Consider the following 20698-nt stretch of genomic DNA (forward strand, 5'->3'; position numbering starts at 1 on the left):
ATCTCATGAAGCCAGAAAGAGAGAGCGTTCCTTGATACCTCTTTCTTGGATCTTCAAGCGTTAAGGAAAAGTCTCAGACGCTCAGACCTAAGATGTTGGGTTCTTTTCAGATAGCACTGCTGAGCAACTTGCAGGATATGAGCATCTCCTCTCAATCACCACCTGATACCCCCTACCCCAAAGAGAGGGGATGAAGAAGGACTCAAACCTGGGGTCATTGAGCCACCAGGTTTTGAATTTTGGCCACAAAGTCAGGCACATAACTGACAGAAACCACCTTCCAACCCTCGGTGTGGGTAACTAAATAAAAAGACCTTGCAACTCGCCAACTCTTTGCAGATGTTAGAGCTAGCAGAAAGACAGTCATAAGAGTCAGATTCTTGTCTGATGATCTCCTCAAAGGCTTGAACGGGGTATGCATAAGAGCCTTGAGGACTAAGGTAACCTCCCACTCTGTTGGCCTGAGATCCTGTTGTCGGCAATACTGCTCGAAGCTCATCACGAGGACAGACTACTCGTAGGAAGCGGAGAAGTCTAAGCCCTTCAGTTGAATGAAGACCACATCAAGGCAGAGTGGTAGCCTTTGACACCTGCAACTGAGAGGCTCTTCTCTGACGAAGGAAGACGAGGAAATCAGCTATCTGTGCTAGAGCTGCTCTGACCACAAAAAGATCCGTTCTACAACACTATCAAAGAAGATGCCGTAGAGGACCGCTGGAGGTATCCAGACATGTCCTGTGCAGCTGGAAGAGATGCTGGATAGCCTCCACCTGTGATAACCCAAAAACTCCACAAACTTGAATCTTGGAGGTGATGAGTCTGACAGAAATGCATGGGCTATTGGGGTAGTTCTCTTTAGACCTAGACCAGATGAGCAAGTAGATTGGGATACCGCTCTGTATAAAGCCATCTGAGAGCCAACAGGGTTATCATTAGTCCTGGTGTAATCAACATGGATCCATTTGAACAGCAGAAAGGGAAGCTTCCTGTTCTGCTGGGTGGTGAACAGGTCGATCCCAGGAGACCCCCACATGGCAAGAAGTCTTCCTGCTACAAGAAGATGTAGGGACCACATTGCCCTTGCAACTGAATGTGTCTACTAGTACACTGCTCTTGCCCGGAATGTAGATTGCTGACAACCCTATAGCATGAAACACAGGCCAGATGTGCATCTGCTTCGTCAGCTCGCAAAGAGGGCACGAGGCCGTGCCCCCTGTGTGTTGATGTAGGCCACTGCGGTGGTGTTGTCGTCAATGAACACCACTGAGTGCCTCCTCAAACATTATTAGAATTATTTCAATGCTAAGAAGCATGCTTGCATCTCGGAAAATGTTGATGTCAGTGTAGATGCCATTCTAATTCAGTCCACATATCCGAGACAACCAGGTTATATAGGTGTGCTCCCTATTCCTCCTTTGACACATCTTAGAACAGCTGCAGATCCGGAGGTTGAAACTCAAGTAGAACTCCCATGGTTCTCCTTGTCAAGCCACCAGGACAGATCTGCCCTAAGCTCCTGCCCCACTAGGACAGGAAGGGAAGGGGGGATCCCTGTTGACTGACCAGTAATTCTTCAGACACCATTGAACGGATCTCTGGAGGTGCCTGTATGGAACGAGCTTCACAAATGAGGAGAGGTGACCAAAAAGACATAGCCAGCGCCGAGCTGGTACTTTTGTCTTGGATAGGAATGGTTGCGTAACCAGCCAAGACCTGCTGATGCAATTGTCTGATGGAAAGACACTTGCTGCAGCAATATCTATCAGCATGTCCAGGTACTTACTCTGCTTGGGTATGAGATTTAATTTCTCCCAGTTTAAGACAATCCCCCCGATTGCAACAAAATGTGAGAATCGCATCTCGATCCTGTAACAACTGCCCCTCTGAAGAGGTCAGAATAAACGAATCGTCGAGATACATCAAAAGACTTCATGAATGGGCCCAAGATGCTATCTAAGTGAACACTTGGGGACCCATACACAGTCCGAAGTAAGTGTATTGAACTTGTACACAGTACCGTAGAGGTAGAAGCAGAGATACTTTTATGAAGACTGATGAACAGGCACTTCAAGGTATGGATTTTTAAGGTCTACCAAAAGCATGAAGTCCACCTTTCTGAAGTAAGACAGCACAGACATTACTGTTATGACCAGCCCCAGTTGCCTTCTCCAAGAAGACAACGACTGAAGAAGCCCGGAGACTCGTCTTGTACAACTTGAAAGCATTATTCTCCAACATCCCGTCTAACTCTGCCTGCAAGGCCAGGGCTTTTATGCTATGATGGATAATCCACGGGATACTCGATTGGGACGTGAGATACGGGTAGGTTGGCAGTCCTGAAAGGGTACCAAGTAACTGTCCTGAAGGACACTCTACTCAAAACTCGGCCCCATGCCTATGTCAAGTCACCCGGTGGTGAGACATAAAAACCCCTACTCGTGACAGCGTCCCCCCCCTTTTCTTCCCACCGCCACCCTTCTTAAAAGGAGTGGGTTAGGGGTCCTTGAAAAGGCTGTGCACGCACAGGTATGTCAAGAAGAGGTCGTAAGTGTTACCAAGGAGGGTCTCAGAGTGGAACTAATCACGTAAGTTTGGCACCCGCCACCTCTGAAGGGCCATGGCCCCTGAAGCAGACAGCATGCTGGATCAAGAAATCCTATGAACCAGTCCTCCAAGATTCCACTGCTGACAGTACACAGCCCCCAGGAAGGAGAAACATGGCACCCCACATCAACGGGTTCCATAACGACAACTCCACCTCTGGGGTAACCTGTTTTGAAAAGTGAGAAACCAATGTTGCATCTCTTCAAAACCCAGTTAGCCCACTGGTTTGCTACCTGGTGTACAAGGAAGGTGACCACCTTCCCCCAGACACCACAAGACTTGTACTTCTCCAGAGATTTCGGGGTTGAAAATCTCGTTGACTTTGCGAAGTGCATTACTGCTCCTTACCACTAGTTGAAACAGTTAACAGTATAGAGTGAGGCCAAGGCCTTCAGCCTCGAGTCTCTCTGACAAGAGTTCCCCCATCCCCCTCCTGTTAAAGTGCTCACTGACAGGTCAACCTCCACTGCCTTGAGATAGGGGAGATTTTACTTGACTGACTGGACTCTAGTGATTTCTCAAATCCCCAGATTTGATCATTCACTCGATCCAGGACCAAGTCCGCAATACTTGACCATGGCAACTCCAACGAGGCCCTCAATCCTTGAGGAGCATCAAAATGCTAATTAATGACTGAAGTTGTCCCCAATTGAGGTGCCTCCCCCAGGCCACTGCACTCACGCTTGAGGACAAGGATCGTCATGAAGGAACTCGTCCAACTTGAAGTAGTCTGCGTTAGTGGGTGCCGGATTGGGGTTCTGTGATCTTCAAATATCCTACCCCCAAGCACCTTCATGCCTCGCCAGGGCCCAGGGTGAGGCAACATGCTCAAGATATATGGTTCCACCACTAGTAAAATCACTCTGTCCTAAGGACAAAATTTGGAATGTAATCGGGACTAACAAAGGCCTAGGCAGGCTAATGGCACAGGACCAAGCAGTTTTGGGAGAAATACCAGTATTTCTCCTACTGCATGTCAAGGCTGTAGGTCAACCATAGATCCGTGCGCAGTGGAATGGGAACAAAACCCTTTGAGCTACCACACATGCATACAAATACAGCTTCGAATGGTGCCATCTTTTCAATCAAGCCGAGTGCCAACTCATTGGTAGTGGGAGGAGCAAGGATTTAGCGTCCTGGAAGGAAGAGAGATGAAAGTTGCCGAAGCTCATCCATTAACCTTTGAACAGAAAATGTACAGGGATGTACGCTTATCCCAGCCAGTTATTGAGGAAGCTGGTGCTACTGGTTAGAGCTAACCAGGTAGCCGGGACCCATCCCTGAGCAGGAGGGGCTCTGACTATACGAGTGCTGTCCAGCCCCCATGAAAAAGAGGTGGTGTCATAAAAAATAGACTAAGATTATCTAGAACATCAAGTAATTTTTTTTTCTTTGGGGGGGAATAAACCTAAAGTATTGTATGAGATAATGACAACAGAGAAGTGTTGATGATACAGTAATAAGAATTGTTGATGCCTATCCTTGCGACTAGGGTTGGCTGGCCTTCCTGGATTACTTTGGCCCCTTTCTTTTCATCTTAGAAGAAGAGTCAGAGACAGAGGATGAGGAAGAATGGCACACATCCTTCTTCCTCTTCCTGGCTCTGCAAGCAGAGTGGCCGAGGTCTGAGCAAGCAACGATGATGACACTTCCCCTGAGGGAAGAAACCATTCTGGTTGTTCCAACAGGAACTACAACATTGGGCACTCTGTTACATGGGAGGGGGTAGGCAAACTCATAAGACCCTGCAAACCCACCAGAAGTGGGGCTGGAGGCACAACCTCAGACACAGAGAGGAGGAACCATGCTTGGATCTCGACACAAGGGTTGAGGTGACAGACAGACACATACTTACCTTAGCCTGAGCTTTACCTTTCTTATGCCAACTTAGGGGGACCACACCTCCCGGCATGTCGCCTGCCAAGCTGGGAGCTACCTTACCAGACTTATTAGCCTTTTTTTGGCACTGGGGTCCCTGAGACTGGGGGAACCACCATGCCCTTCACCACTGGCATCACCAGGAACACTTGCACATGAGGAACCGGGGGTAAAAGTAACCTTGGGTGCTAACTCCCTGAACAAAGTCATGGAGGGCCTAGCTAAAAGACCTAAGAACACCCTAGACTTCCTTAGTTCAACTTCCTCAACAGCCTACACGGTTACATGCAAAGAGCTTCCAGCCTCCAAAGCGAAACCTGAAAAATTCGGCGATGTAGATCCTAGGGCTCGAAGCCCCTGCAGCATACTACAGTACCTGGATACTGATCCAGGGGGCAGCCATACTCCTTGAGTTGACCAAAGCAGAGAAAAACTTCATAGTAGTCTTCTTGGGTGTTGCTTAGTCCAACCCTGATGAACTTTTCTTTCATTTCAGGGCATATAGTTGCCACTGCACCGGAGGCCACCACTTGCACTCGGCACACATGGAGGATTGTGAACAATCACGCACCCTTACAAGATGCACAGAGGGAGTGTGGATATACAGCTGGTTTAGCAGTGAACCAGTAGCCAGTGTCCACTTTTCCTTGGCAAACACAAACTTCTTGCTTCTATTCCATCACTTCCTGAAAGAGAAAGAAAAGGAAACGTTTTGTAAGGAGCTGACGTGTAGCCTACGTGTGTATGCATCAGTGGTCAAATCAAAGGGGAAGATTCACTGCCTGCAAAGGGGGAGGTGCTACTCACCCTGCACCTTCACCACATGGATAACCAATTTAACGAATGACTCCAGCTAACGCAGAATCAATCTCCCTAATTAGAGGATGAGGGTTTGTATGTTGCTTAGGAACAAATTTAAGATAGCACAGTACAGTATATGGAAGCATGATAGCAATATAAGTGATTTAATGAGCAAGGACAAATCGGCTCAAACACACAGCATATTTTACAAGGCATAACTTTCTCCAAGCTCAAATAATGACAGCCACTTTCTTGGCTTTTATTAAATAAATACTGTAATTTTTTGTTGGTCATAACTACAATTTTACTGGTTATAGTAAATGTGATTTCTATGCCTATCATTACACTGATCATATTTATGAACAAATATGGCAACTGTCATGCATGCCTTTTAACCAATTTGTAATAACTTCAGCTTTTGTATCTTTTTTACAGAATAAACTTACAATGAGCTATATAAAATCACAATGTATTATTGTATGTTCATATCAATGAAAATATATGTAAATGACAAATGTTTACCAAGAACATGTAATGGTATACTGTACTACAATTATAGCAAATATGCTCTGTATAGATGAATCATTTAGCCCTTATTTTTCAAACATGTTAAACAGTACATACAGAGAAGTGAGCAGGAAGAACAGCTGATGAAACCATTTTTGAATGTTCAGTCAGAAAGAAAATTTCTTTATATACTTAATTAACATATACAGAATCTACACTGAATTTTACAATTTTACACACACATTTGGAGATTAAAATGAGCCTTCTTGTACCATATACAGCAAAACTGGTGATACCTGAATTCAGTGATTTTGCATTTGAAAGTCACTAAATGGCAACTCTCACATTCTTCACATTACTAATGAGACTAGGTTTCCAAGACAAAGAATTTTGAAACTTTGCTCAATAAAATTTACAGTTCATTAAGCAGGATTTAAAGAATTTATGCTATATTTTTATCCCAATATCAGGTAGATTATGGAAAAATTAACCCAATAATCTTTAATTATGATAGAAAAATCAAATAAATACTTAATGAGTCTGACTTTTTAGCCATCATAGTCATGTATTTAACATAAAGAACGTGTCGGAGATGTAGTTGTGGGTGGGGTCTAACCGGACATCAACTGGCAGTCTCACGGTGGCACTCTCACAAGCAAGTCATCTGTCAAATACAGTATGGCTAAAGCTACCCAACAAGTACTGGATAACTGTATCACTAGTTAAGTTTATTTACCAGGTTCTCTATAAAAAAAAATTGATACAGTATAACCAATCGTCTTAACATCAATGAAATGACTGTTTTAGATGGCTAAACGATGCAATGAAGGAGAAAAATTGAAAAGCCATCCTAGGAGGCAAGAGAGACATCTGCTGCACAACTGCATACGAAGACGAAGAGTTATAAAGCCAATAGCACAGGCCTAACCATTCTATCATCATCATCTTCACCATTATTATTATTATTATTATAATTTAAGATACGTTACTATTGTCTTTCTGCAGAATCTGCCCATAACACGTGTGGCTGAATATATCTGATCTGATTATAGCCATCCTTTCATAAAGTAAAAGTAAAATAATAGAAAGGTAGAATTAATTGAATTACTAATAGCGAAGATGACTCACCACCTAGCTTATTTATTTTCTATTTATTTATATATCTATTATTTTTCCCTCAAACTGAAAAAATTCATAGGGAGACTAGAACTATATATGTAGCACTGACTATAGTCTAAACTATAACTTGTAATAATTTATTGCAAGTTTTGAAATCACGATCCTAACTAACGTTAGTTTTATACAATAAACGACATAAGCAAAAAATAAGTAATAATTTTCAAATCATATCCCAAATGTATAAATTGTTATCATTAGACTATAGTACTCTCGTTAAACTGTTCTCCATCTAGACGCCCTCTTTCCCAGTTTGAATCCTTCTATCCAGATGGAAAGCTCAGACACTAGTCTCACCGACTCTCGCGGAGTTATGTTGACAAAGGAATTCGTGCTACAGTAACATTTAATTTTTGTTCTGAAATACAGTATTATTTTAGCATGAAATGTTTTTTCTTAACAATCTAACATTATTCAATGATAAAATAATCCATAATAAGTGACCAACATTGTCTCATACATACACATGTTTACAAAGTGAAATATAAGAGAAATATAAGATTTAATACTAAGTGGCAACTTAATCTAAGCACAACTCTTGTCTGAAGCAAAAATAAAAAAGTATCACTAGTTTTGCTGCATACTGTACCAGACAATTCAAGGTTTAAGATACAAAAAGATTTTAATTTTGCCAAAAGCACACACTATGCTATGGGCAAATTGATCTTAAAACCTCACTCATAATAAAGATATATTGTGATAATAACATGAAAATGTTCAAGACAATATTAAACATTGAATCCTTATTACTGAATTTGAGTAGTTTTATTTGGTTATAAAATTCATTGTCCATCATTATTTTTCTATTCTACTGATTTTAATTTAATAGGTATGTTAGGTTGTGGGATATTTTAGTATCTTACATTTTAAAAGCAATTCTTAGATATGTGTCAATCATAACTTAGGTTAATGTTTTGATGTGTAGACTCAACTTTTATATGGAATACATATCTTGGCATATCGGGACAAAAAAAAAAAAAGCTTATTGTTAAACATAAATCATACTTCATAACTTGCATGCATTTTGTTCACAAATTAGTTCATTATGCATGTTGCATAAGATTTTTCATAACTCTGACCATCCTTTACATTCAGATCTCCCTGGACAATTCTATCCTGTTCGTAATACTAGGCAGGCAGTTAATTCTAATAGCCAGGCCTTGTCCATCACGAGGCTCAATACTACGCAGTACTCTAGAAGTTTTATTCCAGCTGTTACCAAGTTGTGGAATGATCTTCCTAACCGGGTGGTTGAATCAGTAGAACTTCAAAAGTTCAAAGTTGGAGCAAATGCTTTTTTGTTGACCAGGCGGACATGAGTCTTTTATAGTTTATTTATGACATATTTGTTTTTGATGCTATTAATAGTTTATATATGACATGTCTGTTTTGACGTTGTTACTGTTTTTAGAATGATTTATTGTTAATTTGTTCTCTTCATTTATTTATTTCCTTATTTCCTTTCCTCACTGGGCTATTTTTCCCTATTGGAGCCCCTGGGCTTATAGCATCTTGCTTTTCCAACTAGGGTTGTAGCTTGGATAGTAATAATAATAATAATAACATGATTTATCAGTATCAAAGATTTTTAGAATACCTGATTAACATTGTGTATCATTAATTTAATCTGATATTCAACTAGAAAGAAGACATTAAATTTTAAATGATTATTACTTTTATATAGCATATGCAACTGTGATTTTCTCTTGAAGAAATTTTTTCTATAAATCCCCTAAGATACAAAATAATTTTAGTGCCCAAACTTGATGATACATGGCATGGCACTTAAACCATATGGCCATATTCTGGGACCAGCTAGATCATTAATAGCTTATTGACTAATAATGATTTTATTAATAAAAAGCAATACATGACTTTTTAAGCAGTAGGTTGGTTGTTAATACTAGACCTGTATTGAGTTTTGTTTATATGCATATATACAACATGAATGAATAAAATATATAGAAAATAGAGTATTTAAAAGTTATGCTTTTCATATCTTTTATAATTTCTAAATACATTATGTTGGTAACTATGCTTAGAAATTTTTCTTAAAATTTCATAGTTGTGCTTTAAAATTGCCCTTTCAGTTTACAAATTTTCTAGTGAGGTGTATAACAGATTTTTTTCTCAAATAATTCTCATCGATACATGACTATTAATAATACACTATAGTAAATTTCATAAATTGGAGCCTTTATGTTTGTTGGGGACAGACTGTGTGTAAAATTTCAAAAGTTAAGTGGAAAACCACATTATAAATGGGAAACAAACAAAAAAACACCACCTCACCTAAGGTTCTCCACCTAACCTAACTTTAGGAGCCGTATCCTTACCTACACCCCTGCGACAACAACCCCCCCCCCCTTAGACGGCCATATCTTTAGCTTAACGTTGGATTAAGTCTCAACCCTTGTCTTGCAAGGTGAAAAGACATCAAGGAGAACACACTGGACAACCAAGATGGAAAACACCACAGAGGCAACCGCCGGCCCAGCGGCGGGGCACCGGCAGGGCGGTGGGCTGTTAACTTTTGAAATTTTACACACAGTCTGTCCCCAACAAACATAAAGGCTCCAATTTATGAAATTTACTATAGTGTATTATTAATAGTTGTGTATCAATGAGAATCATTTGAACCAACTGGCTTCACTCCTGGCAAGGTAACACCAAATCATATTTTTTAAATTGTAAAACTAACTTCACATTATTCTATTTCTGACCAAGATAGACGACAAATACCCCATCAATAAAATCAATATGAAAATAAAAAAGTTTACGCCTATCCCAATGAACTACTGTACATTCAACTCTTGAACTTTTATGAGTAAGATATAAACTATCCAAGAAAATATACAAAATAACAAAAGAAAAAAGAAAAGTCTTTTGGCAATCAACGCGATTTTCAGGTAAGATGAGGTTCAAAATTCAAGTAAAATTTTGTGGTTATATCTCTTATCTGTGGTATGGAATGATCCATGAATGTAAAACCATAAGTGAGTGTGGAAAACCATGAAACACAAAAAAAATGTATTGTGTAAATGTGAATCTTTATGAAAATAAATAAGACTTTTTCCTATATCACAACACTTTCACCCTACATAAAAAGAATAAGGTTAAGATACGTTCATAAGCCCAACCTTTACATAAGATGTGTCACCTGGAACCGATGTATATATCACTCACTAAAATCATAGTTCATGTATTATGGAATTAGTTTGTGAGTTTTGTAGGACATGGATGAGTGAACTATTTACATGAAAATGGATTAAAAAAATTATATAAACTGGTTTATTTCATCACAACCCATCAATCATATATTTACCAAATCCCAACATAGATAGAAGGCCGAGTTGCTGAATACTTGAAAGATCTTATACGGAAATAAATCCTTGAAAATACTTAGTGAATCAGGTACCAAGGCTCTTGATAACCCAAAAGACTGTATATAGAGAGGATGAACTTGCAGAGTTTAGAGCAAAGAACTTGTACATGACACAATTCTTCGGGAAAAGCATAGAATCACAGTTCAATGTGTGTGAGATGTAGATGGCAGTAACCAGTAACATACATATCTACTTAGTATAGTACCTTGAATATATGAATGAAATTATGAACATGGTGATAAAGGATTCCAAAGATAACATTTGGGCATAACCTCTGACAAAGTGCTATTCCTGGTATTAAGCTTTTGTTCTGCTAGATTGAATTAAAAGCTTAGTCATAAATCAATTCATCTTTTTTGATATATTAATAATCCTGTAATTAGTGCATTACAGTACAGTACTGTATATTAATTTTAGAATTCGCTCACATTAAAGAAAATAGTCCGTGTTGAATGACCACGAAAATTAAATGTTCAAAATCACAATCACCAACTGTCAAAATAGATTACCTGAGAGAAGTGTGTATAAAAGGGGAAAGTTCGGAAGCTATGTGGTGATTCGTTGTTGAACATTTAAAAGGTCAAATTTCAACCATAATAATGGTCAATTGGCTAAATATAGGTATTCATACTGTTCTGAAATTAATAAAGTAAAAAACAATATAGATTTAAGTAGAAAACCAGTCAGAGCATCAGGCTGGGTCATTGGAAAGGAAAATGGTCACTACTGCAAATGAAGCTGTCAATGGCAGCAGAAGCAGGTATAACTGACAATGGCATAGAAGAGTCTCGCATCTATTAAGTGCTTCAGTTATTGATGCAATAAATCAGTCATAAGAAAAAATAGTCTCTTTCAGCATGGACAGGCACAAATAGAACCCAATCCAAGAAACACCAGTTAGATGAATGGTGGGAAAAGTAAGGTCTAAGTTGGTAGGATAGTAGTGCAGGCATGTTGAGCTACAGGCACACAAAAGAACACAATAGAACACAATTTTGTACGAGGATAAGGCAGATGTGGCATCTTCGCATTGGGCAGCAGTCTGGCCAAAGGAGGTAAGGAGCAATAGGGTAGAACAGTAAACTGCATGAAAGCTAGCAAGGTGACTGGGTTAGCACATCTACCAAAGACTGGCACTCCTTCCTCGCCACCAAGGAGGAAGACGACCAAGTATACGACATAAAAGTAGAGTACTCTAATGAAGATGGAGCCCACTTTGAACAATTGGACTTGGAGATTCTCTTGTTGGCAAAGTATATGACTACTGCTTGGGCAACCATTCACAGTGTATCTCACGGGTAAGGTTATTTGAATGACCCAGACAATAACCTTTTTCCAACACATCTATTTATTCTTTGACTGCACAAAAACTTGATAAACCAATAGTGTAGTGTCTTTTGGAGACCTGTCTACCCAGAGAAAATCCCTTTGACCAATGAGTCTGCTCAATTTTAAATAGCCTTTTCCTAATGAATCTTCAGAAAATAACTTTAGTCTTAAATTTGAAGACAAAACTTGAGATCCATTTCATGTACCTCCCATCAGGTAATGAACTTAAAGTCTTTACTTTTCTTATATGTTTCAATACCTCACAGTTCTCTTATAAGTCTTCTCCCTAGTGTGACTAAATTGCAGAATGAGCCTCAAAACAATGCAATTAATTTCTGGAACTCTAGAAGTAAAAAACCTGGGGTACATCCTTTTAATGAGCAGACCAACACAAGTCACTTTACATTGTAGTCTTTTGTTGTTCTTTTACATTTCTTTTACATTGTTATTTTCCCTTCATGACTCATTCTTTACCTCTTAATTTCTTTTCCTGTATTATTAGGAATGAGCTTGAAACAATTTATATAACAATAACAAGTCAGTAAAAATAAAAATAATAATAAAAAAGATTATGATTTCTGGCACTAACTGTGTCTGGGAAAATTTGCTGATACACAGAAAGAGGACTTCAAATACAGAGAAATTTCCACCCAGCAGCAGGCTCAACAACAGTGAAACCCATAAAATGATGAAACATAAAAGACTGGTTAGAAAATGCAACATAAACAGTGCAGTACAGTATGAAAAGTTGATAACAGAAAAAATTATAATTCAAAGAGAATAGAAAAAAACTCTGCCATATGAAGAATAAATCTATAAGGTAATAATTCAGCAAGTAACCAGATTTAATTGATACAGTAGCAAAAATCCAAATTCAATAATTAGTACAAAAATGCAGTAGTTGAAAACTAATAAGGATACTGGTTTGCCTGCCATTGATAGTCTGGCACCTTTAGTTTCTGAACCTTTTCTTTTATGCTCAATACTAATTTTTCTCTTCAATATATGTATCTAACTGGCTATAAATAAAATATGTATCAACAGTGATGGCTAATAAAAACACATAGTACGATAGTATCTCAAATAGTAACTAGAAAGACAAGCAATTGTACAGCTTTTCCTGTAGATCAGTTCCAATTGTAAACCATAAAATAATAAAATGCTAGATAAAACTTCAAGTTCAACTTGAGAAATCGTACTTGTGAAAAGGAATCAATGTAAATGGGAAAAAATATGGAAGTAAATTAAGTTCTGTGTGGAAATGAGTAAGTAAATTCAAGTCAACGAGGTTTAGAAGTTAGGTCGCAAGGGACTATGAATATTTGTAGATGTTTTACAAAATAAAATTTTGAATTTACCATAAAAAATGTTTATGAAATAATGGTAAACAAAACAAAAAAATATCCAGATAAAGTGTTGCTCTTGAGATTATATTAAGTAAAAACAAGTCCACGAGGATTAGAAGTTTTACCATGAGGAACTATGAAAATGTTCTGGTAAATATGAGTTTATGTTAATACAGTACAGTACTTAGAAGTTATTGCAGTGGGGTATTCACTATGTTGTTTTAACAAAACCAAGAAAGTTGTAGAAAAGGCAATGCATAATCATCAGTGTGATTTAAAAAAGAAATGCCAATTAATTTCTATATATATCTTGAATATCATTTTATGATGTGAACAAATCAGTGATATAACTATGCTTTATCATTGATACACTCACATCATTTTTGAAATGCACTGAGAATGTTTTAAAACTATTATAAATTGACTTTATCAATGGAGATAATTGATTTAACATTGTTTGGTTAGCAGAGTAATATTTCTAGCAATTTGTAAAATGAGAAAGGCATAGGGTATTTTGATGACTATGTTTATATGAATCACTAAAACAGCTCAAAAGAAAAATGGCTAGATTAAATAAATGGCATTTATGACTAGAACGACATTTACATAAGAGACCAAGACTTAAGAGAATATGAAAATATATCTGAAAATATGCCTGTGTATGGGGGGGGAGAGAGAGAGAGAGAGAGAGAGAGAGAGAGAGAGAGAGAGAGAGAGAGAGAGAGAGAGAGAGAGAGAGAGAGAGAGAGAGAGAGAAAAAAAAATAACTTTAATGGAAAGAGAAAGAGAGAGAAGTACTTGCATTAGTGGGAATTGGAATATGGTACTTTCCAAGTTTTTGCTATGCAATTTAGTTTGTTAAGCATATTATATTCATTTATATTTTTGTTACAGCTCTAATCAAGGGAGTTTTTGGTAATGTTTTTATACCTTAATTAATAGAACGGGAGAAATAAGTGCAACATTGTGAATTAGCTGACAAAGGATAAAACATGCTTAATAATTGTAAAAGTAAAAAATCCTGCAAAGAAGCTGAGGAATTCATGTTGCAAATATGCCGCAGACTCACAAAATGTATTGTGAATGAATGGTGCCAACAAACATATGATTCCATGTATATCATGCATTGTATGACAACCACATTGCTGATTCTGGTAGAAATAGACTGAGTCTTGTTGGAACACTTCAGACTATAAATGTTGGCCAACATATGATGGATGGGATGTGATAAGTAAAATCCCAAGTATCTTATTTAACACCCAAGAAAATAATGAGTATATAGTACACTTTCATTGTTCAAAATTTCAAATACAGGACTCAGCAGCTGTTCTCAATAACCCCACTAATCCAAAATATCACATTTAAATCATCAACTTCTACTCACTCTACAAACTAAATGACAAAGACATGGAGACACTTTGTACACATGGTGATGACAATGAAACACTTATAAAACAATAAAAATACCTGTAACACTGCAATTCTGTGCACAGAAATCTGCAAATGACTTTTATAGGTCAACTTTAGAACTCATGACAGGAATATTTTGCATTTCAGTTCTCATGCAAAGATATTCCCCAAGTACACACATTAAAGTGATTGTCACAAGATTCAACAACCAAACTGAAGGTTGTGATGGAAGATGTCCATTGTAAAACCAGCATCCTATTAAATGAAGAAAATGAGCAGTCACTGTAAAATCGAGGCACTGTTTTGTACGCTGCACTATCTTCCATAAGCCAAGTGATCTGAAATCAAATTTAGAAATAAAAGAAAAGATATTTTCTTTGATTAATCTACCCAAAAAAACTACAAGACACTTTGTGTATTTTGAAGCAATTCAGTTGTAAAATTAACCTTTCAACAGAAATCAGAAATACATCTGGAAATAGATTTTTTTATATTTCAAAAAACTCTTGAAAATATACCAGCTTCAGTGTATTTACTCCAGTATTCACATACTATTTTCAAGTGCAACCCACAATCTTGTTGATATAATTAAACACAAGTTTCATATTTAGTTTTGATTTGTCAGTGCATTGCCTTAATTTCTCCACTGGGAGGGAAGCAGACGCATATTTTCAATAACTTTGTTTTCTTTTTGCACCACATCGTCATTTTGTGTCAAGCAAGAGTTTGTCTATCTATCTATCTATATACCAAGGCACTTCCCCCAATTTTGGGGGGGTAGCCGACATCAAACAAATGTAAAAAAGGGATCTTTCCTCTCTACGCTCCTCCCAGCCTGACGAGGGACCCAACCGAGTTCGGCTGGTACTGCTAGGGTGCCACAGCCCACCCTCCCCCGTTATCCACCAATTCCGAATTCCCTACTGGTGCTACATCCGCGGTCATCCAAGGCAACCGGAGGAAGTAGCAGGGCCTATCAGAACTGCGTCACAATCGCTCGCCATTTATTCCTATTTCTAGCATGCTCTCTTGCCTCTCTCACATCTATCCTCCTATTACCCAGAGCTTTCTTCACTCCATCCATCCACCCAAACATTGACTTATTGACTTTCCTCTTATACTTCTCCCATCAACTCTTGCAGTCATCACCTTCTTTAGCAGACAGCCATTTTCCATTCTCTCAACATGGCCAAACCACCTCAACACATTCATATCCACTCTAGCTGGTAAATTATTTCTTACACCTGTTCTCACCCTCACTACTGCATTCCTAACCCTATCTTTTTGAGATACACCAGCCATACTCCTCAGACACTTCATCTCAAACACATTCGATTTCTGTCTCTCCGTCACTTTCATTCGCCACAACTCCGATCCATACATCACAATTGGTACAATCACATTCTCATACAGAACTCTCTTTACATTCATGCTTAACCCTCTATCCTTTACCACCCTTTACTGCCCCCAACACTTTGCATCCTTCATTCACTCTCTGACGTACATCTGCTTCCACTCCACCATTTGTTGCAACAACAGACCCCAAGTACTTAAACTGATCTACTTCTTCAAGTAACTCTCCATTCAACATGATATTCAACCTCGCACCAACTTCCCTTCCCGTACATCTCATAACCTTACTCCTACCCACATTAACTCTCAACTTCCTTCTCTCACAAACCCTTCCAAATTCTGTCACTAATTGGCCAAGCTTCTCTTCTGAGTATGCAATCAGTACAGTATCATCCGCAAACAACAATTGATTTACCTCCCATTCATGATCATTCTCGTCTATAAGTTTTAATCCTCGTCCAAGCATTCGAGCATTCACCTCTCTCACCACTCCATCAACATACAAGTTAAACAACCATGGCAACATCACACATCCCTGTCTCAGCCGCACTCTCACTTGAAACCAAACGCTCAATTCATTTCCTATCCTAACACACGCTTTACTATCTTCATAGAAACTTTTCACTGCTTGCAACAACCTTCCAACAATTCCATATAACCTCATCACATTCCACTTTGTAGATTGATAAATTGGTTCAGTATTAAGTTTTCTTTTTCTGAAATGGAACAGCCATAATATCTTGAGGGGTTACTGTAAAGTGTGTGATCTAAAAAGTGACAAATCTGGAAGTAATTTGTATTTTCCTAACATAAAAACCTGTAGCTATTTATTCAGGATTATAGTGAAACTAGCCATAAAACTTTAGCGAGGTATAAAATACCCTTCCGCTAGTTAGCGGTTGGGATAGGTGTGGTAGCTGGCCACCCCACTCACACACACACACACTTCAGTGTTGTCTAATTACTTTTTATTGGAGGCAGAACTTCTTGGGTGACAGTTGATGGCGGTCCAATTTGTATACTGTATATACCTACAGGTTTGTATGTTAGGAATAATATAAATTACTTCAAAATTTGTCATTCATTCCGACACTACTACAAACCTACGCTATTCATTAGGGATGACACCCCTTAGGAGGGTGGAAGTCCGACCAATTGGCTGGTCTTTGACCCGGGGTTTTTCTGTATGTGCTCCCCACGTAATAGGGAGAAACCCTGACACCTTGCTAATCTATTGGTGCAAAGCACAGTTATGGACTGCGCAATTTTTGTGAATGTGTGATACTAGCAGTGTGACTAGTCTATGTAAACATTTTCAGAAATGTAGGAATCTTAGAATCAACTATAAACGTTACCCAATCCCACATCGCCGGGGGATATGGGAGACGTAAGAAGTATATCTAACTATACCAGGTTACACAAAGGAAATGGTTCTATACCAGCAGACAGTGGAAGTCAGCTTTGCAGCGTACCGTAGGAGCTGTTGCCCCATAAGGAGGAAGATAAAAGATGAAAGAACCAATCATTCTCTGTCATTCATCCCAGGCTTAGTCGTGGTTAAACTCTGTCCTCCCCATCTGTTACTTGTCCAGCAAGGAGCTGGAGGTGTTAAAAACCATTTATTGTGTAGCCACCACATGGACAATGAAGAACGTCTCCATGTTCCTGTGGGTCACGTCTTGCAGGAAGTGGGATGGTGAAGGTCATAAGCTCTTTCATATGGCTGCTGGCATGGCCTGTATCACAGAGTAATTTTTATAAACGTTAGGGGCGTATTTCTGCTCTTAAAGTTATGAGCTCTAGGTCCCCTCTATGAGGAGAAGGATCAGGATTCAAAGTTGGGTCCATAACCTTACAAATCCCAGCCAAGAACGTATTCTTGGTGACCCTCCTTTGACCTTCCCCGGGCTGACGAAGAGTACCAAACACACGGAGATGAGCTACTGTAGCTTCCTTGAGGTAGACCCTCAAGTTAATCAATGGCATAGTAGCCGTTCATGTGGATCATACTTCATGCTACAAAAGACTTCCAATCCAAAGAGTTGAACCTGGGGTCGAGCTGCCTGGATAGAAGCCGAGTGAGTATTAATTGGTTCCTCGTCGTGAGTGAGAGACGTTAAGGGCGACCCATGGGGTACGCCCATTCCCTTGGCTGAGGCCAACGCGAGAGGAGACCTGTCCTCAAAGTCAGTTTAAGATCTGCTGCTAGGAGTTGTGGATTGTCGGGGGTTACCCCTGGGACCGAAGGACCATGCCCCGTGGAGGTGATTTCCCCTCCGACTGCAGGCAGGTAGGCTTGAAATTCTGAAAGAAGGGAGACGATGATGATTTAGAAGAAGAGTTAAAACATTTACGTCTGAAGGAGAGAATCAAGGACAAGTAGAGGCCTTTCATTGCCTGAGACAAAGAGCGGTCTTACTCCCGCAGGCAACATGAGAAACTATTACTAGAATAATGGATCCGAGAGGAGAGAAATCCCTTACACAATTCTAACTACAGAAACCAGTCCACTTGGTCTGGAAGACCTAAGCTGAAGCAAAATCGCCGGTATCCTGCCATTGTCTCAGCAACTTGTTGCAGAAGTGGGGGGAGGGGGGCTTCCTGAGAGAAGAGGAGCTGGATAATCTCCAGGCATGGAGTCACAACAAAGCTATGCTTTGCGGAAGATGTCAACATGTAGCTGTCAGAGTAGATCATGTTGTAAGGGGAGTTCTTCCAGGGTCCTTTGTCGGGAGTTGCAGACGTGTCAACTAGGTGTGAGGCGTCTGTTAGGCAAGACAAGTCTTGCTGTAGAGGCAAATCTGATGGGCTAGCCGAGTCCTCTAACAAGATCAGACTGCCCCAGACAAGGCCTGCTTCGAAGAGACCTGATGGGGAATGGGCGAGACCATTTTCCCTCGGAGGAATCTCTTGAACGGCGACTAACAGGTGGAGGAAGTCTTTTCTTGTGGGCGAGAGAAGAGACCAACGCCTGCCGCTGTTATCAGTGATTCGTCCTGCAAGTAGGGAGACTGCTGAACAGAGGTTGGAGGAAAGAATTTCACATGGAAAGGGAATGGATAAATTTAAATACCATCGGAGGAATCCCCCAAAGAAGAAACCAAATAGGAGAAGGAAGTCTTTCCTGTGGATGGAAAAAGAGACCAACATCTGCTGCCACTGTAGGCGATTCTTTCCAAAAGAAGGAAGATTTCCTTTCAAGGAGATTTAAGAGATGGTACCATTCGTGCTCTGACTAGAGCTCTGAGGACATATGGTACTGTATGTGGCCTCTTCCGCTTCCTTTGATGCATCTGTAAGAAACGTCAAATCTGTGAAAAATGAGGAGGTCGACTCCTTGGATGAGATTCTCATCAAGCAACCTCATTACCAGGCCTGTCTCGGGATCGGATCTTGTAGAGAACTAAAGATCCCTGGTGTTGATGCACCTTAGATCTGGCTCTTCTTAAAGGGGATGGATTCGACGGAGACCGATGCAGGCTTGGCAAACCTGCAGAAGCTTCTGCAGGCTGATGACCAAGTGTATGGATAACAATATCCGATACAGAAGTCATGTATCTCATGAAATTTACTCCAATCATCAGATTATGGTAAGTTCGAGGAGTTGTTTCAGAAGAGCTCGAGACATGGATCAGCTAGTAGTCCCGAAGTCTTCGGAGAACAAGGCTGATCCTGAAGGAGCAAGTTGACCCTAAGGTAAACTCATGAAAACCTGAGGTGCTATCAAAACTGACCGTGCCTGGACATGACAGGCCTGATAATGGATGTCTGGCAATGGGCAAAAAAAAAAAAAAAAAAAAAAAAGACTAGGAGTATGAGTCCCAGTGGTCAAACTTGTACAGGAAGCCACGAGCTAAAAGCTTGTATGACCGTAGAGTCTTCTTGCATGACAGAGTTTGAAGATCAAACTTGTTCCCCAATGAAAGGCTAAAATTGAAAACTCCTGTAGAAACAAGTGATCATGAAAGCTCGGCGGTATTTTGATGAACCTAGTCTTCCCATGCGACCGGATGTTCAGATCGCGAAGATAAAGAGAGAACTACTCGCAACCCTCCATAGGAGGAGGGAGGACATAAGAGTGTATGCTCTTGTCAATTGGATGCAGATTATTTGTCCTTGGCAAAATGATACTGTATTTATCCATTATTGGAAAACCTCACTGAAGGATGAGAAAGGAAGCTATCTCTATCAAAAAATCCGGCCGAAGGGAGAGCTCTGGCTACGGAACAGTCATTGTCTGAGGGTTGATGAACAAGACCGAGTCCAGTGAAGGGTTGGGTGTATATATCTCTGGAACCATTCTGCTTGATACTTTAGCGGAGCTACAAGGGTCATCATTAGATCTCTGGATGCTTTGGTCTTGTTAAGCAGTCTTCTCATCAGACAAAACGGGGGAAATGAGTACACGCCGATGTTGTCCCACCGTTGTTAAAATGCATCTTGCCCTAGAGCCTGAGGATCCAGAACTGGAGAACAGTACAGCAGAAGCTTGTTGTTCAGAGATGTTGATAACAGATCTACAGTCGGGGAACCCCCACAAAGTCAGGACTTTGTTGGCTATCTGACGACTCAAAGACCATTCGGAGCCTACTATCTGAGCCGCTTTACTCAGATTGTCTGCGAGCACATTCCTCTTGCCGGGAACGAAGCGAGCTGATGGGGACACCGAATGATCTGACCATCTGAGGATCTTTACTGCAAGATGGCATAGAGGCTGTGAAAAGGTACCGCCCTGTTTGTTTATGTAAGCCACTACTTTGGTGTTGTCGCTCATCAACACCACAGAGTGACCTGCCAGCAACTGTTGGAATTAATGAAGAGCTAGGTAAGCTGCACTCATCTCTAGAATATTTATGTGCTGGTTCCTTTCTGATTCTGACCAAAGGCTGGAGATTGTATGGTGCAGCA

At 39.8% G+C, this 20698-nt stretch overlaps 1 protein-coding gene across 4 annotated transcripts in view; it reads right to left on the bottom strand.

Moving 5' to 3' along the window:
- Positions 1-8797: 8797 nt before the first annotated feature.
- Sys1 (Sys1 golgi trafficking protein) overlaps positions 8798-20698 on the bottom strand; it is a 162992-nt gene continuing 151091 nt past the window's right edge. For all 4 annotated transcript variants that reach the window (XM_068363816.1, XM_068363817.1, XM_068363818.1 and 1 more), the window contains one exon: positions 8798-14775. In XM_068363816.1, coding sequence (XP_068219917.1) covers positions 14538-14775 — 238 coding nt within the window. In that variant the 3' untranslated portion in view covers positions 8798-14537. The remainder of the gene's footprint in view (positions 14776-20698) is intronic.

The sequence above is a fragment of the Palaemon carinicauda genome, chromosome 40, assembly GCF_036898095.1.
Source record: "Palaemon carinicauda isolate YSFRI2023 chromosome 40, ASM3689809v2, whole genome shotgun sequence".
NCBI lineage: Eukaryota > Metazoa > Arthropoda > Malacostraca > Decapoda > Palaemonidae > Palaemon > Palaemon carinicauda.